At 34.1% G+C, this 25462-nt stretch overlaps 3 protein-coding genes across 3 annotated transcripts; all 3 read left to right on the top strand.

The window, feature by feature from the left end:
• The first annotated feature begins 5858 nt into the window (after positions 1-5858).
• LOC131606297 (probable sugar phosphate/phosphate translocator At3g11320) lies at positions 5859-8385 on the top strand. Its single transcript, XM_058878549.1, has 4 exons — positions 5859-6569; positions 6740-6843; positions 7532-7760; positions 8156-8385. The coding sequence occupies exons 1-4, from the start codon at positions 6126-6128 to the stop codon at positions 8300-8302; spliced, it is 924 nt and encodes a 307-aa protein (XP_058734532.1). The 5' UTR covers positions 5859-6125; the 3' UTR covers positions 8303-8385.
• Positions 8386-11526: 3141 nt separating this feature from the next.
• On the top strand, positions 11527-17649 carry LOC131601348 (mitochondrial uncoupling protein 1-like). The gene is made up of 9 exons (XM_058873131.1): positions 11527-11775; positions 13812-14027; positions 14130-14208; positions 14352-14485; positions 14591-14689; positions 14788-14892; positions 15253-15327; positions 15826-15912; positions 17325-17649. Exons 1-9 carry the CDS (start codon positions 11692-11694, stop codon positions 17358-17360), a joined length of 915 nt encoding a protein of 304 aa, XP_058729114.1. The 5' UTR covers positions 11527-11691; the 3' UTR covers positions 17361-17649.
• Positions 17650-21546: 3897 nt separating this feature from the next.
• Positions 21547-22035, top strand: LOC131606296 (SKP1-like protein 1A). The gene has a single exon (XM_058878548.1). The coding sequence runs from the start codon at positions 21550-21552 to the stop codon at positions 22033-22035; it is 486 nt and encodes a 161-aa protein (XP_058734531.1). The 5' UTR covers positions 21547-21549.
• Positions 22036-25462: the final 3427 nt, after the last annotated feature.

Raw genomic sequence — 25462 nt, 5'->3', positions numbered from 1 at the left:
ACACTTCCAACCATAAAGAATTATGCCCTTGGATTATCTTCCATCTCCACTTGTTCAAAAGAGCCAAATTAAATTCGGCTAAATTTTTTATTCCCAATCCACCTTTCTCTAGAGGAAGAGTCACACCTTTCCAACCCACCCAATGAATCTTTCTTTTATCCTCCACTCCACCCCATAAAAAATTGCTTTGAATTGCCGTAACCGCTTTAATCACTCTTGTCGGCATCTTGTAAAAAGACAAAGTGAATATGGCTAAAGAACTCAAAATGGACTTTAAAAGAGTAATTCTACCTCCAAGATTAAGCATTCTATTCTTCCAACCCGCCAATCTCTTTTTCATTTTTTCCAATAAAGATGTCCAAGTAGCTTCCTTCCTAGGATTGCTTCCAATCGGTATCCCAAGAAAAAGAAAATTGCTACTCTCGATCTTGCACGAAAGAAAGTAGGCCGCGGCTTCCAAAAACAAACTAGACACATTAATACCGATCAATTTGCTCTTGTGAAAGTTAATACCAAGACCCGACACAACTTCGAAAGCTCTCAAAACCATCTTCAAAGCCTTGACATGATTCCAAGACCCCTTCCCAACTAACAAAGTGTCATCCGCGAATTGTAGAATGTCCACCCCACACCTCCTATTGATATCAAAATGCTCAAATTCACCAATCTCAATAGATTTTCTAACAAGTCTCGTGAGGGCCTCCGTCACCAAAACAAAAAGAAACGGTGATAAAGGATCACCTTGTCTTAAACCTCTCTTAACACCGAATTCCTTTGTTGGACTCCCGTTAACCAACACCGACATGTCGCTTTTGAACACCAATAACTCCATCCACTTCCTCCATTTTTCTCCAAAACCCATCTTTCCTAAAAGAGACCGAAGAAAGTCCCATGAGACCTTATCGTAAGCTTTTTCAAAGTCTACTTTAAAAAGTAAACAAGAACCCCCCTCCTTTCTAGCATAATCCACCACCTCATTGGCCACTAAAACTCCGTCGAGTAATTGTCTACCCGGAACAAAGGCACTTTGACAATGAGAAATAATCGAATTCAAAACTTTTTTCAATCTACCCGCTAACATTTTGGACACTATTTTATACATACACCCCACTAAACAAATGGGTCTATAGTCATCCAAACACAACGGATTAGAACCTTTCGGAATCAAAGCTAAGAAAGATGATGTAATTACCTTAGCCAAATCGCCTCCGTTGAACACGTGATCGAAATACTTCAAAAAGTCGTTTCTCAAAATTGGCCAACATTTCTTTATGAAAAGAAAAGTATAACCATCCGGCCCCGGGCTCTTAGTTCCGCCACAATTCCCCACCGCTTCCATTATTTCTTCCTCATGAAAAGGTCTCTCAAGCCAATTTTTCTCATCCACACTAATCCTATCAAAAGTAATCCCTTCAAGACTAGTGGAAACACCATTAATTCCGCCGAATTTTCTAGAAAAATGATGGCACACCTCCTCCTTAATTCCCTCTACCGAATCCAACACACCTCTACTAGAATTGATAGGCCCTATGTGATTGTGTCTTCTTTTCTCCTTCATAACTTTATGAAAAAGCCCACTATTAGAATCCCCCTCCTTAAGCCATTTCATTCTTGATTTTTGAAGAAGCATGTTTTCTTTAATTCTCAACCTTGACCAAAATCTACTAGTAGCTTCCCTTCTCTCTTTTAAAATTCCGATATGAAGATCTTCCCCTTCCACTTCCAACCTATCATCCCCATCATTGATGTTCCTCGCCTCTTCCTCCAGTTCCAAATCAATCTTACCAAAAACCTCCTTATTCCACCATTTTAATCTACCTTTTAAACGAAAAAGTTTTTCTTTCAACACGTAATCTCCTCTTCCTTCAACCTTTATATCATTCCACTCCTTTTCAACAAAAGAATAGAAGGATCCAAAAGAGAACCACTCATTGTTAAATTTGAATGGTTTTGGACCCCAATTATTTTTGTCAACTTCTAGCCATATAGGACAATGGTCGGAGACATCTCGATCACCTACAAATTGGCCAACCACACCCCATTCCTTCACCGTGTTCTCCGAGATAAGAAATCTATCGATCCTACTCATCGATGTGCCATTACCACTATACCAAGTGAACTTTTTTCCTTTACAAGGAATATCGACCAATTTACTTTCTTCAATGAAATCCGCAAATTCATTCATCTCCGTAGTATTAGAATTTGGATTAGAGACCGCACCCCTACCTTTTCTTTCATTCCGATTCTTGGTAGTGTTGAAATCCCCCCCAAGATCCATTCACCATCATTATAAACTTCTTTCAACTCTAAAAGCTTCCTCCATAATGCTCTCTTTTTAGAAATATCACAAGAAGAATATATATTCACCACATAGTAAAAAATATTATCCTTCAAAATTTTGATACCTAGATATCCCTCTCCTTTGAAACTAGCCACCACCTCCATATTGTTCTCTTTCCACAATGTCAAAAGACCTCCCGATCTACCAACCGAATTGGAAAACGAGAAACCAATGTCACCACCCCTCCAAAAGCTCTTTGCCACCCACTCATGCATATTTACAAGTTTAGTTTCTTGAATCAAAAAAATATCCGCCTTGCTTTTAGAAATTATCGCACTTATCCTTTTCCTTTTCAAAGCGTTCCCCCCTCCTCTAATGTTTAAGGTGCCGACTAACATAAGGACCCTTTGTTGTTCTCCTTCCTATAAACTCTCCGCGACGACGCTTCATTCTCCATGTCCTCCAATCTCTTCAAAATACTATCTTCCCCGCCGTGATTGACAACACCCAAAGCTTGCATGGATTTCCAAATTTTGGCTTCCGCCTCTCCATCTAAGTTACCCCACAACCTATGATTGTTTCTTGATATATTACTAAATTCACTAATATCGGATGAAGAACGGTCATTGTTGTAACACCCTGGATTTCCGCTTACCCCGCAGGGCTTCCGGCCTACCAAGCATGTCACCAGCTTAATCAATAATCCCCCCTAGGTCCGCTTATCGGCTGCCTAGGAAATATTGTTTTTGCCTCCCGCAGGAATCGAACCATGTACCTAGGGGATAAGTACATATTCATAGCAATTCCTGCTACCAATTGAGCTAGTAGCTCAAGTGGTAGCAGGAATTGCTATGAATATGTACTTATCCCCTAGGTACATGGTTCGATTCCTGCGGGAGGCAAAAACAATATTTCCTAGGCAGCCGATAAGCGGACCTAGGGGGGATTATTGATTAAGCTGGTGACATGCTTGGTAGGCCGGAAGCCCTGCGGGGTAAGCGGAAATCCAGGGTGTTACATTAAAAGGCGCCTTTTTAATGTAACACCCTGGATTTCCGCTTACCCCACAGGGCTTCCGGCCTACCAAGCATGTCACCAGCTTAATCAATAATCCCCCCTAGGTCCGCTTATCGGCTGCCCAGGAAATATTGTTTTTGCCTCCCGCAGGAATCGAACCATGTACCTAGGGGTTAAGTACATATTCATAGCAATTCCTGCTACCACTTGAGCTACTAGCTCAATTGGTAGCAGGAATTGCTATGAATATGTACTTAACCCCTAGGTACATGGTTCGATTCCTGCGGGAGGCAAAAATAATATTTCCTGGGCAGCCGATAAGCGGACCTAGGGGGGATTATTGATTAAGCTGGTGACATGCTTGGTAGGCCGGAAGCCCTGTGGGGTAAGCGGAAATCCAGGGTGTTACATTACTAGCTCAATTGGTAGCAGGAATTGCTATGAATATGTACTTAACCCCTAGGTACATGGTTCGATTCCTGCGGGAGGCAAAAACAATATTTCCTAGGCAGCCGATAAGCGGACCTAGGGGGGATTATTGGTTAAGCTGGTGACATGCTTGGTAGGCCGGAAGCCCTGCAGGGTAAGCGGAAATCCAGGGTGTTACATTAAAAGGCGCCTTTTTAATGTAACACCCTGGATTTCCGCTTACCCCACAGGGCTTCCGGCCTACCAAGCATGTCACCAGCTTAATCAATAATCCCCCCTAGGTCCGCTTATCGGCTGCCCAGGAAATATTGTTTTTGCCTCCCGCAGGAATCGAACCATGTACCTAGGGGTTAAGTACATATTCATAGCAATTCCTGCTACCACTTGAGCTACTAGCTCAATTGGTAGCAGGAATTGCTATGAATATGTACTTAACCCCTAGGTACATGGTTCGATTCCTGCGGGAGGCAAAAACAATATTTCCTGGGCAGCCGATAAGCGGACCTAGGGGGGATTATTGATTAAGCTGGTGACATGCTTGGTAGGCCGGAAGCCCTGTGGGGTAAGCGGGGATTATTGATTAAGCTGGTGACATGCTTGGTAGGGCGGAAGCCCTGTGGGGTAAGCGGAAATCCAGGGTGTTACAATTGTTCCCTACAAGATGCAGAATCGGATCCGAGTTCGCAGCCGCGTGCAATACCACCTTAGAACCCTCCCCTGTTGACACATTTCTACTTCTTGTTAATATATGTGTGAATTTACATAATCATTTTATTTTTATTCATTTGTTGTTTTTATTAAAAATTTGTTTATAAATTTCTTAGTTATTTATTATAGTAAATAAGTAAAATAAAATTATAAAATAATTAAAAATACTATTTTGGGTTAGTCACAAGTTCAAAAAGAAGAATTTCTATTATTAGTATAAAGTCTCTTTATAATGAAATCCTCCACACTAAATTCATATTATATTAAAGTTGCTCTAAGTCATCATTATAAAACTGGTTTATATGGTAAAAAATGCCACTTTCGATCTGTTGGCTAAAAATAGCGGTTGACTGATTAGCTAGCTTATAGCTTATAGCTTATGACTGATAGCTGGTGGCTGATGACTTATAGCTTATAGCTGATGATTGAGACTGATAGCTTATAAGCTCATTGAAGTATTTGGTAAAATTAACGGTTCAATTAACTTATAAATAGAAAATGACATACGTTCCACATCAAAACTTTACTTAATCATGTCACCAAACATTTTAGATTTTTTAAGGGAGCAGATATTATAAAAAAAACAATATTAAAAATAACAAATAGTAATTTGTAAAAAACATAGTACCAGTTTAATTATGTGAAAATAAAAAATATAGTACATTTAATGTTAAGTATGTGAAAAAAAAAAAGGGAAAAGCTAAAATGTATCCCAAAGGCACAATTTAATAAGCTATTTATAGAAATATTTTATTAAAACATGTGCATTCAATGTCTCCAAACTTTAAATATAAATTTATTATATTTAATTATATTTGACTTTTTCTAATTATAGTTAACATGTGCCCTTATGGCACATTTTAGCATGACCCAAATAAAAAATATAGTACATTCACTTTAACTATATTTAATATTAAGTAAAAAATTTTACACCGTCAATAAATTATAATTGTTAAAGTTTTATAAATATTTGACTTTTTTTTAATTACATATAAAATACTATCTGTGAATATTTGAGATTCACTGACGGGGTAAAATATACAATTAATCTCTTTTTATTTAATGAAATCATACTTTATTAATTTTATTAGTTGAACGTCTTAATCTCTTGGTTGATCCACTATACTTTAGCATAATTAACAACAATTAATTCCTGTTTTTCAAATTCAAGTTCAATTGACATAATAATAATAATAATAATAATAATAATAATAATAATAATAATATCAATTATTATTATTATTATTATTATTATTATTATTTCGAATCAGAAAACTTATAAATTTAAGTGATTATTGCTACTTTAAGAAAATCAATTAATCCTTCTACCTATTTTTGTGGAATTTAATCCTAATTTTTTTTTCTTAGAATAAAATCAGGCAAAGTGTCTCATCCAAATCATTTTCAAATTTACCAACCCCTTACAACTTTCTTACACAAACTTTCATTCACCCACACCAAATGTTCTGTTTCACTTCCCATTTCCAAGCTCTGAAAATGAGTTCAAACCCACAAATCACCATTGAACTAGATTGATCACATGCATTGCAAATCAACAATCAATCCACCATCTTCCTACAAAGCTTCTCTTTTTCTCAATTTCCTTAAACAACACAAAAAAAAAAGTTTTATTTTATTTTTTTAATTTTTATAAAAAGATTCAATTTTGATCAAATCCAAACCGACCCAGATGATGAAAAATCCAATCCCATGGCCAACAATCACGGTAGTGATATCATGGTACACTTCAAACATTGGTGTTCTTCTTATGAACAAATACTTGTTAACAAACTACGGTTACAAGTACCCTGTTTTTCTCACCATGTGTCACATGATGTTGTGTTCAGTTTTCAGCTACGTTGGAATTTCTGTTTTGGATATTGTACCTTTGCAGAGTGTTCAATCGAAGAACCAGTTGTTCAAAATCTGTGGATTGAGTGTTGTGTTTTGTTTCTCTGTGGTTTGTGGGAATGTGTCGCTTAATTATATTCCAGTGTCGTTTAATCAAGCTATTGGAGCAACGACACCTTTTTTTACTGCCGTTTTTGCTTATGTTGTGAGTAGGAAAAGAGAAGCTTGGGTTACTTATTGTACCCTCTTGCCTGTTGTTGCTGGTGTTGTCATAGCTAGTGGGGTAAATAATTTTTCATCTTCAATGTTTTTCTTTTGTTATGTTTTCGATTTCGAAAATTCGGTTTTCAACCATGATGAAATCGGTTTGAAATTACACAGACACTTATACACTTTTTTTAGAAGTATCGGTACTACAGGTATCTGACGTATATATAAACATTTTTGGTGCAGAGTGAACCGAGTTTTCATCTATTTGGATTTATAATCTGCGTTGCATCAACTGCTGCAAGAGCATTTAAATCGGTGCTTCAAGCTATTTTGTTGTCATCAGAAGGGTAATGTATTTTATATTTTTGGATTTAGGTTCTCTACAATGGAGAAATTACAACCGAGCAATTCAGACCGTCTGATTAAGATTTAACGATTCACGTTACTAGTTATTTTCAATCAAATTTAAAAAATTTAGAATATGAGTCATTCAATTTTGATCGGATTGTTTGAATTGCTTATCTGCATCAAATGCATTAATTGAACAATGACATGATTGTCAGACATGTAAGTGTTACGTCGATGCCACTAATAATTTTAGAAAAGAAATTAAGTGAATATGTAATCATACGTGTCTGGTGTCAATTATCAATCATGAAGTTCATGCTGAAATTTAACTGAAAACATAAAATGATTTGAGTGTTTCTCTTGTGCATTCAATCATTAAGCATCACATTATATGCAAAAGGATGGAGGAACACTATAACTATCATGTTACACACGTATTAGATAGTAGCTTGTATGACAAGTTAACTAACTAACAACCTTGAAAGCTAAGTGAAACCAACTTTCTAGCTATCTCCTATATTTGATCTAACTAACTCTTCATTGTTTGATAGTGTTGTTTCATTATATGTGTCGAACACCGAATGTGCCTTCTTTCAGAAGTGTCGGTTGTGTCGGTGTTACATGCTATAAGTGCTAATTAGTTACTTCTATTGTAAACTAGCTTACAAGAATGTTGATGTTTTGCAGAGAAAAGTTGAATTCAATGAACCTGCTACTTTACATGGCACCTATTGCAATGTTGGTGTTACTTCCTGCAACATTGTTGATGGAAGGAAACGTGATTCGGATCACAATAGAACTTGCTAGAGAGGATTTCAGAATTATTTGGTATCTGCTTTTGAGTTCATCTCTTGCATATTTTGTGAACCTCACTAATTTTTTGGTGACCAAATATACAAGTGCACTCACTCTTCAGGTATGTCTCAATATCATATGATTTTCATTATGATTAAAATTGACTTAATTAGATTAGGGTTAAATATGTTTCTTTAGATTAGGGTTAAATATGTTTCTGGTGTCTATAAAATTATCAAAAATTACTTTTAGTCCTTATAAAAAAATTCGACTTTTAGTCACTATAAAATTATTTTTGCACTCACTTTTAATCCCTCTACAAAGACTAAAAGTGAGTACAAAAGTAATTTTATAAGGACTAAAAGTCGACTTTTATTTTATAGGGACTAAAAATCAAAATTGAGATATTTATAGGGATCAAAAACTTATTTAACCCTTTAGATTATGGTTTTTAAAATCTTGATTAAAAAGATAGAAGGTTCTTACAATGTGTTTATATTTTGTCAATATTTTCAGGTATTAGGAAATGCAAAGGGTGCAGTTGCTGTGGTGATCTCAATTTTGATATTTCAAAATCCTATTTCAATGATAGGAATGCTTGGCTATGTACTTACTATCATAGGAGTTATATTGTATAGTGAAACAAAGAAGAGGTATACTTAGAAACTAGTAAAATTAACAAGATATATCCCACAATTAAAGAGGGTTATGTCATTTAGCAAATGCAAGAGAGCCAACAAGTTTCATGAGTTTGCAGCATACAAAGAATTTTATTTGGAAAGTGATTCTTTTTGTTCCACTTATGTTCCATTCTTTCCAAGCATTGTGGGATTAGGCTTTCTTCAACCACTACAATTGCTTTTCATAACAATTTTAGAAAGAATTACTATTATTTGTGAAAAATCTATGTACTCACAAGATAAAGAACATTTATATATGCATAAAGAGGACTACGATAATTAATGACAAAACAAGGTTTGTGTTCACATGGTCATTTAAATTTTGTTCTGTGTTGTCAAAAGTGTCAATGAGTCAAACGTTTATGGTTATAAGAGACATTGACACTATATATTCATCCAAAACTTTAAGGCAATGAGGGTATATGTCACCTCTCTTATAAACTCAACATTTTCTTCAATCCTAGTCAATGTGAGAGTTTAGTATAACTTTCACACTTGAGCTCAACAATCTCCTTCACAAGTTTGAGTCACCCTCATCACTAGCCTTGATCCATACTAGGATCCACTTCCGCTCATCCACCGAGCCAATCAGGCTCTGATACCATTTGTTGGAGAAGTCTGGGGAGTGAGGTCCGGGAACATTTCCTCTATTTCTAGTCGATGTGGAACTTTAATACAATTGTCACACTTGAATCCCAACAATCTTGAAAGTTTGGAAAGCGAGGTCCGGAAATATTTTCTTCATTCCTAGTCGATGTGGACTTCAACACAACTGTCACACTTGAAACCCAATATTGTGAAAATGAAAAGTTCAACTAATCAATATCTATTTGATGTATGAGACATATAACAAATACAACCAAAATAACTAATCTCAATCAAAATTAATACATACACAGAAGAGTATTAGCAAATTCGCCTGAGTAAGAAAATGATAAAAGACGAGCTAACAAAATTTGTTTATTTAATTTGATCATAAAATTTATTATTGGGGAGATACGAACTCTCTATTTCACTATATTTTAAAACTTATTACAAGAAATTTCACAATAAAATTTAAATGACCTCGTGACCACAAACCTTGTTTTGTCATTAATTATAAACCCTCTATCGTAATCCTCTTTTAGCATAAATAAATGTTATCTATCTTGTGGGTATTTAGATTTTCACAAATAATAGTAATTTCTTCTAAAATTGTTATGAAAAAGCAATTGTAGTGGTTGAAGAAGACCTACTCCTACAAATGACTTATAAGAAAATAACATTACTAGTTTTTAAGAACAAATATTATTCTCTACTTAAATTTTTCAAACTCTCAATATATGAATCATATAAATCTAAAATATTTAGAAGTGTTTATTAATCTCTTTAGATTCCTCTTTCTTGCATACTCTCTTATTAACAAAAGTGACAAAATCATATTTATAATATCTTAAAATCTGAATATGCATATTTCCTCATTCAATCCAAAAACTTACCTAAGCCTTCTCTGAGTTGATCAAGTAAGTCAAATCGCTTACAAAACCATTAAACGTTAACCGATGGCCGACTATTTGGAGGGTGATTGGGTGTTGATAGTTAGCCAAATTAACCAATCATAAATGTTTCCCCCGGTTAATCACTTGAAGTTTTTGAGGCATACTTTGACAAATTGATGGCAATGCAAATTTATCCATCAATCATCTTGTTGCTTTCTCCAAAACTTGAATCATCATTCATTGAGTTTGATCAAATTCAAACAGTGCTTGAACCTTGATTTATACACTTGCATCCACTTGAATTCAACCATCACCTCCTTCTTAGATAGTATAACAAAGTATGATTCTTCATCAGTGATTTTTTTTTACCATTCACCGCCTTCAATCATATTTATCTCTCTTTGATTTTAAATGTCTCCCGTAAGGTATCTAATTATGAGTCTTGTAACAATTCAACTACATTAAAAACATAACAACCAAGGTCAATACAATTGTATCCATAAGATGGTACCATTTTCCACTTTACCATATTACAAGTCAAATGATAATCAAGAACCATTAAAAATTTTCCCTCGCTAGAATTAGAATCAGAAGTCTTAACTTCCTCCTCATCCCTAGCCACCCTATCAAGAACCTCCACGTCAAACTAAGTTTTTCCACCATAATTGTTTACTCTTTCTTCTCCAGGTATCCACTCTTACACCACAACCTTATCATCAAGCTGGTATATCTTGATTTGCACAAATGAAAAACTTTGAAGACCTTCGTATTAAACTAATCTATCATTTTTTCACTCAAACCCTTCATAAATGTCTTGGATTCTATTCGTATAAATTGACATCTTCTGACCTGGTTACCTAGTTTATTTCCAACGTTAATCTAAAAAATTACTCCTGACCTGGTTACCTAGTTTATTTCCAACGTTAATCTAAAAAATGACCCCACATTCTTTAAGCTTCAAAGTCTTCTTTTCTCGAGCACATATGATAAAAGAATTTTGAGCCTATGCCCCAACTCCTTTCAGTCTCCTAACTCGACCACTAACACACGCCAATTCTCATAATCATCCCTATATGAAACAATCACAATCTAAACATAATCATCCTTGTCCCCTCTATTTGGATAGTTTTGAAAATGCTTTTCTCTCACAAAATTATGATGCTTGTCTTATTAGTTATTGTTTACTTCATCATTTTAGTAATTCAGCCTCCTCCCAGTTAAATCATTGCACATCTCTTAAAATTGAGCGTTTTTCATCAAAACGTATTTTGCATGCATAAATCAAACCTTTATCTAAAATCGGTGCATAATGGTTCAAGTCAATAAGTCGATAATTTGAATAAAAAAACTCATGAATACATAGTTCAAGTCAGACTAATTCTCAATTCAATCATAAACACTTCATCTTTCTCAAAATTTAATTCTTGAACTGTGATTTAAATTATCATTATGCATATCTCGAATCATGACATAAACAAATAAATTAAAATTTAGTTTTTGAAATGTGATTCGAATCACAAATTTTGTTAATTCGAAGTAAATAAGAGCTTGATTTGAATCATATAAATAATTGATATAAATCATAGTTGAACTCAATTTGGAGTTTCTCATTTTTATCACATATTTCTTTGATTGGAATAAAAGTACTTAAAAAAAAGTTACGAGAAGTTGCATTTGGACGGTTCCCAGTGGCCGCATAAAAAATTTCCAAAACAATAATTACCCGATTAAAAAAAAACCCAATTTCCAGACACATTACTCTTTCTAAGCGCTTATTTCAAAAACAAATCTAAAAAAGGAAAGTGATCAAAGGAAACAAAAGGAACAACCCAAATCATCAATCCCCAAACGCAACGCAACCTTTTTGTTCTTCTCATTTCTCTGAATCATTGCCATGGTTGCTGATTCCAAGTCCAAATCTGACATCTCATTCGCTGGAACATTTGCCAGCAGTGCTTTCTCCGCATGCTTCGCTGAGGTAGTTATTCCCATTTTTTTCTATCTTTTCTCACTGATATCAATAAATGCTTTCTATAATGATCCTGTGTAGAATTCTAAGATCCGTTGTTATTTACATTGCTTTAATGCGGTTCTTGTTGTAATGGATCTGAATTGTACTTTGACTCAATGGAACTAAACTACTATTTATACGATGGAACACACACCGGAAACACGACATTGACTCTGACACGATGATATTGATAATAATTTAAAAAAATGAATAAATGAATTGTAATCACAAGCGGAGGTGTTAGAGTTTCGGTCCGTGACTCCTCTTTTTCAGAGGTGTCGGTGTTACTGAGGTTATATATATATTCTTCTTTGGTATTGAGTCAGCAGAAAAATGGAAGATCAAGTTAATATTTTTGTGGAATTTAGTTGAGTGTTTGGGGGAGAATGAATGGATCATGATTCAAAAGGCTTTATGTGTGTTATTGTTTAAAGTATGCTAGTATTTGGTATGTTTATTATACGAAACACGGGAAATAAGTATGTGTAAATAAAATAATAACCTGGCATTTAGCTAAAACTATGAAGCACACACACCTCTAGGAGGAGCTATGTCGCAGTGTTTGACTTGCGTCAGTGTTCAAAACTTGTATGACACCCGTACGACATGTGTTGAAAAATTCAAACACGTGTGGAAAAGTCAAAACAAGTGTTTATGAGAAAAATGATTTTTTTCTTTGATTTGTCACTCTTATAATCGGTGTCCGAACTCGTATAACACTCATACAACACGTGTTGGACAATCTAGACAAGTTTTCATAAAAAAGGTTTTATTTTTCTTTGCTTCAATGCACCTTATACATTTCTCGAACAAATCTCACATACATCTAAAAGGGTTAAACATCTATTGAAGCAATATTATCAATGAAGAATGAAATACATTAATTTTGATTAGAATATTTTTAACTCTTTAAATAATAAATAGATAAATGAAACTCAAATACTATCATATATGCAGCGGTGTCGGTGTCTTATATTTTTTACATTAACAGTGTCAAAGTGTCCGTGTCAAAGTCAGTGCTTCTTAGGCTAAAACCATGCTAATTGTGACCATTGTGGCTGAAAATTGATGGATAGGATTAGTTCCTATTATTTCGTGAATATACTTTCATAAACACTTGTATTTTTCCTTGTTTTTATATGTGAAAAAGGTTTGTTTAGTTCATTAATTTTGATTTCAAACCAAACACATTACTTCATTGATCAGTCACTGAGTTTTGGCTTTTGACTGATTGGGTATCATGAAAGGCATGTCCTTTACAATCCGGGCTGTTCATATTTTTGAGTAATTAAGGTGGATCAGGAGTTTTCTTTTCTCTCCTCGTCCTTGGTTGTTTGTATTTGTTGGAATTAGATTGGTTGGATAAAAAAAAATGCTTGATTTGGAAATTGTAATGATCTATCTGCATTGATGAAAAATTCTTGGATATTTTTTGGTGAATAGAATGAAAGGGAGTGAGTTGGAAGGGATGAAAAATGGAAAAAAGGGGAGTGATATCATTCCCTTTGTTTGGAGGATTATCAAGGAACAGAATAGGACTCCACTTCCCTTGAGTCCTTCTTTCCAATCATTGAATTCAATTCCCTTCAAATCTATTTTTAAACTTCCTAACAAGGAACTTGCTCCTTTTCCCTTCATTCTCTTTATGTTCTCCTTCATTTCCTATCATTGAAATACACTATATGCACATGCAGCTCTAGGTCTTATAGATTGAACTTTGTTGGCAGTAAAGCTATACTTGACAAAATCAAATACCTTTTCAAATTATCTCCTACAGAAATATCTTCTACGTTGTGGAAGTTTATTTTAGCGAAAGCATTCCACAAATATGTAGATTTTGTTCCATTTTGCTATCAGTGGAGACTGGAGATTGATTTCGCTTACATATATTTACTACTAATTACTTGCTGTGTTTCTTATGTCTGGTTCATTTGTTAGTTCTCATACTGCTTTCAATAATATATTTTGAAAGTATTGCTCAGAAGTTCTTATAATTGAAATAGGTATGTACCATACCTTTGGACACTGCCAAAGTTAGGCTTCAGCTTCAAAAACAAGCTGTAGCTGGTGATGTATCCTTACCTAAATACAAGGGTTTGCTGGGAACGGTTGGAACAATTGCCAGGGAAGAAGGTCTTTCAGCACTCTGGAAAGGCATTGTGCCAGGACTACATCGTCAGTGTTTGTATGGAGGATTAAGAATTGGGTTATATGAGCCTGTAAGATTTGAATCTGGTTGCAGAAACTTGTTCACTTGTTTTAGGTCATCTGTTTTGTTTGATTATTTATCTGATCCTGTGAATAGCATGGGGTTTTAACAGGTTAAAACTTTCTATACGGGAAGTGACCATGTTGGTGATGTTCCGCTGTCAAAGAAAATTCTTGCTGCATTTACGACTGGTAAAGCTCAATGATGATCTTTGGGGGAATAATTCTTAATGAACACAGTGAATCAAATGAAAACTGAAAAATGTTTATAGAAAGTAAACAGATCCTTAGTTTTTTCCAATAGGCATTTGTGTCATCTCAATTTGTTTTGTCAGGTGCCGTGGCAATTACAGTGGCGAATCCAACTGATCTTGTCAAAGTCAGACTTCAAGCAGAAGGAAAATTACCTCCTGGAGTTCCCAGGCGCTACTCTGGATCCTTGAATGCTTATTCGTCAATCGTGAGACAGGTCTCTATACTTTTAACCTAACCTGCTTTATGAAGGAGAAATATGCTTTTATTTGTTTTGGTTTCTAACTTTTTATTGGTTTAAAAATCTGCATCTAATACTTAGGAAGGAGTTAGAGCTCTTTGGACAGGGCTGGGCCCCAACATAGCAAGAAATGGTATTATCAACGCCGCTGAACTAGCTAGCTATGATCAAGTGAAGCAGGTAATTTACTGGTAACATGCATTATGATTTGTGCAGGAAACCTTTCTTTTTATTGATTTCATTGTAAATATTTGAATAACTGTATTTTATTTGTGCAGACTATTTTGAAAATTCCAGGATTCACCGACAATGTTGTAACTCATCTCTTTGCTGGCCTTGGGGCAGGGTTTTTCGCCGTTTGTATCGGCTCCCCAGTTGATGTGGTAATTTTAAAGGGTTCGCTAAACATGCATTATAGATTTGGCTTTTATATTTCCTATTGCTTCAATATTTAACTGTTTTACAGATTGATATGAATGTGTTCCATTTTCTTCCATGATAAGATAAGAATCCTAGAATGATTACACAATGGTAGAATCAGTTAGCTTTAATAGCTTACTAAAAATTAAAATTTGTCTTTGACAAAAGCTGATCTTGTTATGGTTCATTAGAGTCGACATGTTTAGATTTATTTTTGTTTGATTTTTTTATATTGGTTGCAAGAGATGAAGTGTGCTTCCTGCTTGTGAATTCTTACAATTCCACTAATTTCTTGTTCTATCCTCCTTTTGGTGAATATGCAGGTCAAGTCAAGAATGATGGGAGATTCTAGTTACAAAAGCACCCTTGATTGTTTTGTCAAAACCTTAAAGAATGATGTATGTTTCCTTTCATTATAATTTTGCTGTTAAAAACATTTACCTCCATTTTCGCTTTAGGCACAACTATTAACTCTGAACCCTTTCCTGTTGAGATAGGTGCATTAAATTCTTTTGACTACTTTATCATATCTAATTGTGATCTATAACCGTAATAGCGGCCACAATATAACAGTTTTAGAACTCTCTGCAATGGTACTGTAAATGCAATTACAGCCATACTGACCACCTTTTTCATGCATTTTATCGTAGTAGGTTGCAGTGTATCTACAAAAACTTCAATTTAAAACCGTGCTGGTTATGATACACAAGCTTAGTTAGCTGAACTTATATGTCACCTTTTATTTTTCTTTTGGATTAGTTTTGTTGAATGAGAAGGTAGACATTTTGATACATTTTTCTGTCACTTACCTTTAAATTGAGTCAAACAAGGGGCTACAATGTGAAAGGGTTGTCTTTTATCAAAACTGATTGGTTGTGTGATCTGATGTTTCTCAGGGACTCATGGCATTTTATAAAGGGTTCATCCCAAATTTTGGACGACTAGGATCTTGGAACGTGATCATGTTTCTAACCTTAGAACAGGTAGAATATGAAAACTCTACTACCTTTTGTTGTTGTTTTTTTCCGTTTATGTGAAAATGGCATACTATAAGTATATAGTCTGAAAAATGCATTTGGGGTCTGTTTGCTTTGAGAAAATGAAACGGGAAATTCTAGCTATGATTCCGAAAGAATCCAGTTCTCATGAGCAGAGACTCTAATAGTTTAAAATAAAGTCATCTGCAAAGAGAATATATGTAGAGAGAAAATTAGTGTCTTAGAGAAAAGATAATAGGATATTGATAACAGTCAGATAAAATCATGTAGAAGGAACCCTTGTTATGGATGCATAACATTAACATGTTTGAAATTTAGTTCATGCCGCTTCGAGGAACTCAACTCAAAATTCCCAAACAAAATGAACCTCTTACGGACTCTTTTAAAGATGATTCACTTACCACATTAATAGTCCCATTTTCTTTGTGCATGTTGGCATCAATAAGAAAAACACTTGAGTTTGCAACCAGAAGGTAACTTGGTATAGAAATATCAAATATGTTAGTCGCCCATTAGAAAGGGGGGATTAATATTATAACAGCTTTTAGTAAGTCAAAAATAGAAGTTAGTTAGAAAAGGAAGTTAGTTACTGTACTCGTAAAAAATACATCATTGCTACTTCACTGGGGTCGAACCAGTAAAGCTCAGTCGTATAAGATTTATCTCTCTTTTTCGTTGCTGCCATTCTCCTTATATATAGTCGCTCTGATCCAATTAGTAGTTAAAGTCCAATAAATGTCATTAAGGCGATTGTCCCGGCTTGGGGTGACCTCTTAATGATACTTGAAATCATGCCTTAATGTAAGATCTTTGACCATAATGTTGCAAGTTAGCCATAAATACCATATCCAAATACCTCGGGTCGTCAAATTCAATTACCACCGCCTTGTCAACCTTGGGCTAGAAAGATCGGCCTGACCCATTAACCAGAGTACCTGACCCAGTTTGGCTTCCCTCTACCGGGCTAGCTAAGATTCGAGGTGGGCTGTAACCTGAATGTCACTGACCCGGCTCTAAAGAGATCGGACATGTACACAGTCTCTCAAGCTCAAGGCCACCAAGGGCGAAATACTTTAAAGTGAGAGACTAGATTATACACAACCCCTCAAGCATGAGGTCTGAGCGAAATTCTTTAAGAGAGAGACCAGATTGTACAGTCATTAAACTGCCGGGTGATTCCAAAAAAATCCAGTTCTTATGAGTAGAGACTCTAGCAGTTTAGAACAAAGCCAACTCATAAAAGACAACAGAAATAGAAATTAGTCTATTCAAATGCAAATTATGTAATATTCTAATAACTATCACAGTATGTACATACTGTAACAGAAAAAGTATCCCACAAACTTTAGCTATTCATTTGTGCTTCTTTTCATACTTGTTTCTTTCTTCTTATGCAGACTAAAAAGTTCGTCAAAAGTTTAGAGTCATCATGAGCTCAATCAATTACATGGATCAAATGCAGTTTAAATTGTGGAAAATAAAGCCCCTTATATCTTCATTTTACTAACTAGGATTTAGTCAAACATTTTAAAAAAATGTATAAGTTAAACAAATAAAAATATTTCATAGATACCAGCTTCTTATTATTGCAATCTATTTTGTAGGATTGCATGTTGTTTCATGTAATAATTCTCCAAATTTTACTATCAACATGTTTGGATGAGATGACCATTCAAGCCTCAAAACCAATGCATTTGTTATAAATAAATTTAAAGTTGTAAACATAGCTTATCCCTTGATCAGGTTTAATTTAGACAGTGCTTTTATGGCCACTATTTTCTTCAAGCACTCATATACTTGACTCTTCATGGTTAAATTGTTTTGGTTTCAACCTAAATAATTCTCCACCTAAAATAGTGTGAGAATTATTTAAACTGAAGTGTTGCAACATTTACATCCAAATTTGCTTACAAAACTTGAAAAACTAATATCAGAATAAGATTTGTTCACTATAGCGTAAAACGAATGGAGCGGAAGATGTAATCTTCCAGCATTTATACTAATGACATGTGTATTTTTTTCTTACACGCTCCTTCGTATTATGGGGATTACCGTAGAGACACTATGATGTTAAAGTAACAAAAAAATGTAAACATTTAGCAAGTAAAATGAGTTGAATGATCATTAGAGCTGTCAAATAAGCCCTATATTTGAAAGCCCCACTTATTTAGCCCCATCAAAACCCTAATATATTAAGCCCTTATTATTAGAGATTTATTTTAGGCCCTAAAATGTTAGGCCCTATATATAATGCTTTCTTTTTTGGCCCCATTGAGAGGGCCCTATTTATTCCAAAAACATGAAAACAACATTTTCGTTTTTTTTAATACTTACTGAAAACAAAACAACAGTGTCTACTGTCTAAGAACTGCGCCAATTTTGTTGTTGCTTTGGTTCCATTTAGGAATTATTAGAATGCATGAAACTAAAGGATATAGTCGACTTTATTCTTAATCACTAAAAATTTCTACACTATAGTCTATAACTATCCAACATAGATGTGCCCAATTTATAACAGATCAGAATCATCATTTAGCTACATCTCTGCATTATAAATGAGTACCAATTTGAATTCACATAGATGGCCCTTAATCTACAATAGTATCCAACGAGAATCCTAAAGCATACACAGTCACATGATGGGAGCAAGTTTAAACTTGCTACTCTCCCTGCTAAAAAATAATTTGTGTCACAAACTTCAGATTCCGGCAGCACAAATCAAACTTTGAAGGACAGCTAGTTGCCGACTTTCCGTAGTTCAGTACATAACGATGTTTCAAAGATTCTAAATATGAAAAATATAAGCTGGAGAAACTTAGAGATGGGTTACGTAGATAGGTTTCCATACCTGTTTCCTGCTGATGCCATAAAGTTAACAAGCTCATCTCCTTCCAAGCCAATCAAATCCTAATAGACAAGCAAATAACAAAAATGAGGATAAAGAAGAGCTCAAGAGAATAAATTAATGAAAGAGACTAAAAGTACATTTGTTAAAATCAGTTTTATTTTATTTTTTGTTTATTTATATCTTTTAATCTTGTAACGAGGGAAAGTATTATTTGTATTCTTCTTTATTTATATAATTGATTCGCTATTAAAAAAGGTTAATTGATATTACTTCATATAATATGATTATTTTATCGTAATTTATTTTGTTAGTGAAGTTTTATATTAATAAGATAATAGTGAGATTATCTATATCAGTTGATAATAAATAAGTGTTTAGTAAATACATAAAAGATTATAACCGTACGGTTAATGGTTAATGATAATCTATAAAATATGCGCTTTATTTTATTTTTTTGAAAAATTTTTTTTAAATCTTTTTTAAAAAATTGTTTGATTTTGAAATTTTTAACAAATTTTTTTTATTTTAAAAAAACTATTAAAATTTAGTTTTATTTTTCGATTTTTTTTAATTTAATTTTTCATAACTATGTTTTTTAATTTTATTTGGGCCTTATGGCCCTCTTTTAAATTTTAGGGCCTTCTAACTTTAGGCCCTATGTATTTGAGGGCTTACTATTGTTAAATTTTTTTAGGCCCTCTTAATATTGGGGCTGGGGCCCAAATTAATTGGCCCCTTAAATTGACACCTCTAATGATCATACATGTGAGTAGACCCTCTATTTATTGCCTGTATGAACTCATAAACACTTTGGTCAACACTTTGATCAATTGTTATCTTCGTTAAAGTAAACATTGAGAGCTTATCGGGATAAATTGGAGTGTCGTGTTGGTGGAAAATATATTTGTTGAAAAAGTCTCACATCACTTAGATTTGTAAAGAAAGAGGGAGTTAAAGATTATATAATAGATTCAAGTTCATTATTAGGAGATGCACAAATCAATAGCAATTTATGCTTGTATTGGACTTTTTCGTTCTCTTATTCTTTTGTGTTAGAATGTTGTGAGATGTAGTTAAATATTTGCTTTGGAGGGTGTGAGTGTACTAGAAGCCTAAGGGTGGTTGAGAGTAATATCATGTGTTGTAACAATTTTCACATACTATTATTCTCTAGTTGTCATTTGACAACGAACGTAGGTTTTTCTTTGGTTTTAGAGTTTCCACGTTATGTCTTTGTGCTGTGTAGTTTATGTGTTCTTTTATTTTCTCGTTGCCGATTTTTCAATCGATTGGTATCACACCAAAGACCTGAAGCACCTATAACGAATCTCCATCTCCATTTAACTTAACGATCTAGATTTACAAGTCGGAGGTCCTTAACTCCTTACCTTGATTTGCACTTAGGTTTACCGACAAAATCCCACTTGACCGAAGAGATCTTAGAATCTCGTTACACTCTTCCCCAAAGGAACCTTTGAATGTTAATAAGCTTCTTTAAAATGTTCACATGCATCTTCATAAAAGATAAAAAGAATATATGGTTAACATTAAGCACATAATTAAAAAGAACCACCCGATCTTGCAAACTAACATGTCTATGCATCTAGAAATGAAGTATCTTGGTCAATAAACTTACTAAAAAAGTTCCAAGTAATTTTAAGCTAATGATTAGCTCCCACCAGCATTAATAGATTACTTAAATGAGAGGCTTTCAAACCTACAATGGAGGAAATCACACACAGAGGCTAAAAAGATCACTCTTGAAGAAATTTACGTGAAGATTTGAATCCAACTAAAATCCCCTTACGATAGCATTAATACTTCACAGGTTCTCAACAATAGGGACTGCCAAAAGTAGGGTGTCATCTATATTCAGAAGGTAAAAGACCACCAAATCAGTTCTTCCAAATCAGGTTTAACAAACCTAGAAAATAAACCACTAAACCCCTTGGCCACAAAGAGAAAAAGGAAAGGATCTAGATATTTTCATGCTTCAAATCTCAGGCTGCAACGCAAGAGGAAAGATGAATTATGTGGGTTTGAGAATAATGTCATGCATAAACCTGACCCATCCTGTTGTCGTGTCTGTCTAAAAATTGTTCTACTAACCAAAATTAATATTTGATATAATAATATCTTAGTGACCACTTTTTTTTTTTAAATTTAATTACGTTATCATTCTTCACAAAACAAATCCAGTTTTTAAGGATGACAATTTGTACCATATCCAATGTATATTTGCCAAAAATACTCATAATTAATAGAATAAAAATTCACAAAATAGATATGAATGCGGGTACGAATATCTTAGTACCCACTCCGTCCTAAACCGACACAATACATATCTATATATTACCATTTATATTATTATATAAAAATATGTGTCTATCAATTTTTAAAAATATATATTATTAAACAATAATTAAATAAAATAAAAATAGCCTTTTCTACTTATAGTTTATAAGAAAATATAGAAATTTGTTTATATATTTTTACATAAGGAATACTATGTAACCGAAAAAAGTTAAAAACCAATTTCCAATATATACGCTTTTATACGGATAAATAACAAATCTTTTAAATATTTTCAATAAAAAAGTAACAAATCTGTTGGATTCAAAATCAAATCAAATCTATAAACAAAGAAAAAAAAAAGGGTTTGCAATATAAATACTGTCAAGCTCTTCACTAGTTTATAGCTTTCAAAGGTTAGGGTTTTTACTTTTGAAAAAAAAAAAAGGTTAAGAACAGTATTCAAGAATCAAAGTTCAATCATGGCATCAACAAAGAAGATCAACCTCAAGAGTCGTGATGGTGATATTTTTGAAGTGGACGAAGCAGTAGCGTTGGAATCACAAATGATCAAGCATATGATCGAGGATGATTGCGCAGATGAAACCGGAATCCCTCTCCCAAATGTGACCAGCAAGATTCTGGCAACGGTGATTGAGTACTGCAAGAAGCATGTTGAGGCTAAGAATTCTGAAGAAAATTCTGAAGAAAAACCTGCTAAAGATAATGGTCTCAAGGCTTGGGATGCTGAATTCGTCAAGGTTGATCAAGTCACACTGTTTGAACTCATATTGGCTGCAAACTATTTGGACATCAAGAGTCTGTTAGATCTTACATGCCAGGCTACTGCGGACATGATGGTCGATAAGAGTATTGCGGAGATCCGCAAGATGTTTAATATTGAGAATGACTTTACGGAAGAGGAAGAGGAAGCAGTTCGCCGCGAAACTCAATGGGCTTTTGAATGATTATACATATTTACTTTGAAGATTTTATTAGACATAGAGTGATAAGCTTTTGATTTAGTACTTGTTTTTCTTTCAGAATTATATTTATATATTTCAGTCTGATTTAATGTTTCTCTGATATTTATATCCATGTTGTGTGGATTGTTTTGTGCATTGGTTCTGTTTGGAATTAATATTGAATAGTTTGTGTATATTTTCAGATTCTATCATTCTTCTCTTTCGCATATTGTGTATATTGTTATCATTGAATGATTCAAGTTCAATGCAGAGACCGAAAGAATGTAGGGCTATTATGATTCCGAATTCAATCATCATAGTACGAATCTTAGTAGCTCCGATCTCTACAATCAGACCTATGCAATTTAAAAAAGATTCAAAATAGTAATAAAAGAAGGTGAATGTTTAAGAATAAATAAGCTCAATCAGACCTAAATACATTAACATCTGAATAAATAATAAGGTATCAAAAGAGTCTTTATTACGGCTCGTGTAACTATATAGTACTAGTACCGACGATTTAACGTGCTACGCCATTTAGACATGGCATCTCCATAATCTCAATCAATTGACTATGTTAATTTTGTTAAATTTTTTAACTCGTTTTCAAAATCCACTCAAAATTTGCAAATTCTAAAATCTATATAGCGATATCGGAAATTTCACACTTTTACCGAAAATTATGTGAAAAGTAAGATTTTTACCAGAAATTTCAAAATTTGCGGTGCAATCCTTTAGATTTTTATCGAGAATTTCAGAAATTTTAGTATTTTTACTTGCATATTTACCGAGATTTCAGAAATTCCAGTATTTATTCGTAGCATGATACCAGAAATTTAACAATTTTCGGTAGTTCAAAAAATTGGAATTTTATAATTTCCGATAGTTAAATTTTGAAATTTGTACCAGAAATTTCAGAATATCTGGTGATGTGAAAGAAAATTTAAAATTGGCAGTAGTTCACTGATTTGTTACGTTTTTTCATTTTACAATGAAGACCAGGGGACAGGACGATACCATTGCAGGCATGACCACATATAGAGCTGCAGCGCGAGCTAGAGTTGATGAGGCAGAGTCTTCCCAGCTACGGACTGGACGAGTAGTTCCCACCGATTCTCACCGGAAACGATTAGCTGAGCATGTGTAGTTTCCCGCACCTAATAGCACCTAACGCCGAAGTGTGAGATTAGACGAGCAGCTCAGAGAATTGTTAAGACTAAGAAAACACTCTATGGCCTGAAGCAAGCGCCTCGAGCACTAGATAACAAAGTCAATCATTATTTCATGGATCGAGGATTTAGGAGGAGCAAGAGTGAGCCTACATTATACATCAAGTCTCACGTTCAGTACACTCTCTTACTCGGTATAAAGGTAAGTCAGATCAATGACATGATATTTGTAACGCTCCAATTTATTTATTTAATTAATTAATTATAATTGATTGTGTGATGTTGTGTGCTATTTAGTGTTTTGGTGCGTTTGGGACCCCTTCGATGTAGGGTGATAACCTTTAGAAAATTAGAGTTAGAAGTGTTAGGGTGTGTGAGTAATTGTGTAGAGACATAAGGGTGAGAGGGTGTATTGTTACTATAATAATTTAAATAGAATTTAAATAGATTGAATAATATTAGTGATAATAGGATTAACTAATTATTTAAATTTAAATTTTATTATTTGATTAATTAGTTGGGAAATATAATAATAATAATATAATAAGGGGTTAGAGGTTAGTGAGGTCATAATCGAACAATATGTGAAAAGAGAAGGAAAAGAGGGAAGAGCAAGGCTAGAGCTTGAGGAAGAATATCCATTGTTAGAGGTCAGAAGCTTTGCTAGGAATTTGAAGGTAAGGGTGAGGTTTCAAGCTTCTAAAGGGTTGTATAATGATATGTATGTTTGGGGATTATGAATTTTTATGGTTTTTTGTGTTCTATTAATGTTTGTCATTTTTCTATGTATGATTGAATCTCATTGATGATTGATATGTTTGTGTTGGAATGTGATGATTATGTGTGTTAACAAACCCGTCATTGCTGATTGCTCAATGCTTTAAGGAAAATTGGAGATTTGGGGTAGGTGAGAACTGGTATTCGTATTTGAAAAAAAGAAGAATTTTCCTCTATCTTAGTGGTAATCGGTTACCACAATGGACGTAATCGATTACAACCGCGAAACCTTCAAAAACTTTAGAAATTTCGAAGGCGTAACCGATTACGAGTATGTGCGTAATCCAGTACGCAATATAAAAATTAAAACTCTAGGTTCCAGAAAACAAACATTATCGATTACACCCCTGTGTATAATCGATTACGATTTTGAAAATTGAGAAATCTGGGCAAGTTGTGAGTGTGTAACCGGATACCGCATGAGGTGTTACCGATTACACCTCTGTAGGAATAGTATTTATGAAAATTAGAAAATCCGTATCTTCAGTTTTGGGAATCATTTTGACGCGCTGTTTGAATATGTGGAAAGCTGAGATAATGTTCTTTCATGTAAAAATGGTTCCATGTTTCTGGAACTAAGTTTGACATGGTGAAATGACTTTATTTATTGAAAACTATATGTTGCGGTATAATACTGTTGTTTGAATTATACCTAATATGCATTATTGTAGCGTGCTGTGTTGTGAATATTATTGCGGAACTGTTATAGCAAGTATGTGATGCTGGTGGCCCGAATTGGCGGATTACGATTGCCAATGGTGAAAGGCATTGTATTTGTTGTTGTTGCATGTTTACTATGTGTCATGTATCATTGGTGTTTGGACGGCGGTCCGTAGTGGTGAGCCTCAATCCTATTGTGTGATTTGAGTGTGTTTTGGTGTGCTCCGTGCCTATGGTGAGGATCGGAGCAGTGAACCAGAGTGTTCACAAAAATGGTGCCACATGCATTGAGTCTTTGGTATTGACTGTATGCATTGCATATTTGTCGTTATTGTGGTTGCTGCATAATTGTGATTATGGCATGATGTGATTTTACATAATGTGTGATTTGTGTGTTGACGATGATATGGAAGTTGAATATGTGGAATGGGTGACTATGCATGAAATAGTCCGTATTTACTTATCATTATGCATTCCTTTTGATTATTGCGATATCTCATCCATTCTGTTTGAATGTTGCCTTTACGTGGGTAACACACATGTAATCTGCAATGAAGGTGGATGTTAGTTGAAGAGGATGCTCTTCTTTATTTGATTTCGTCAGTGTCGGTGTCTGCTCTGATATGTAACACTAGGGGTCAAACGTTTGTGTGTTATACTTACGTTGTTGGAGAACTATAATGTCTCTTTTGTTGCATTCTTTATAATTACTACATGGTTATGTTTCATTTTTAATTAAGCATTTGGAACCCTTTGTTGATGTTTTTGCGCTGTAGTAAATTGAAGTTTTACAGTTGTCATTAATTAGTATGATAAGTTATACT

This window comes from Vicia villosa, linkage group LG5, assembly GCF_029867415.1.
Source record: "Vicia villosa cultivar HV-30 ecotype Madison, WI linkage group LG5, Vvil1.0, whole genome shotgun sequence".
In the NCBI taxonomy this organism is placed as follows: domain Eukaryota; kingdom Viridiplantae; phylum Streptophyta; class Magnoliopsida; order Fabales; family Fabaceae; genus Vicia; species Vicia villosa.
Note: the sequence above shows the minus strand (reverse complement) of the source record. Positions and strands in the feature narration are given on the sequence as shown.

Bases quoted from the DNA above. Each gene is read 5' to 3' on its own strand.
- LOC131606297 (XM_058878549.1), top strand. From the start codon at position 6,126: ATGATGAAAAATCCAATCCCATGGCCAACAATCACGGTAGTGATATCA. The intron at 6,570-6,739 runs GTAAATAATTTT...TTTTTGGTGCAG, and splicing joins GTGTTGTCATAGCTAGTGGG to AGTGAACCGAGTTTTCATCT. The intron at 6,844-7,531 runs GTAATGTATTTT...GATGTTTTGCAG, and splicing joins ATTTTGTTGTCATCAGAAGG to AGAAAAGTTGAATTCAATGA.
- LOC131606296 (XM_058878548.1), top strand. From the start codon at position 21,550: ATGGCATCAACAAAGAAGATCAACCTCAAGAGTCGTGATGGTGATATT.
- LOC131601348 (XM_058873131.1), top strand. From the start codon at position 11,692: ATGGTTGCTGATTCCAAGTCCAAATCTGACATCTCATTCGCTGGAACA. The intron at 14,690-14,787 runs GTAATTTACTGG...TTATTTGTGCAG, and splicing joins GCTATGATCAAGTGAAGCAG to ACTATTTTGAAAATTCCAGG. The intron at 15,913-17,324 runs GTAGAATATGAA...CTTCTTATGCAG, and splicing joins TGTTTCTAACCTTAGAACAG to ACTAAAAAGTTCGTCAAAAG.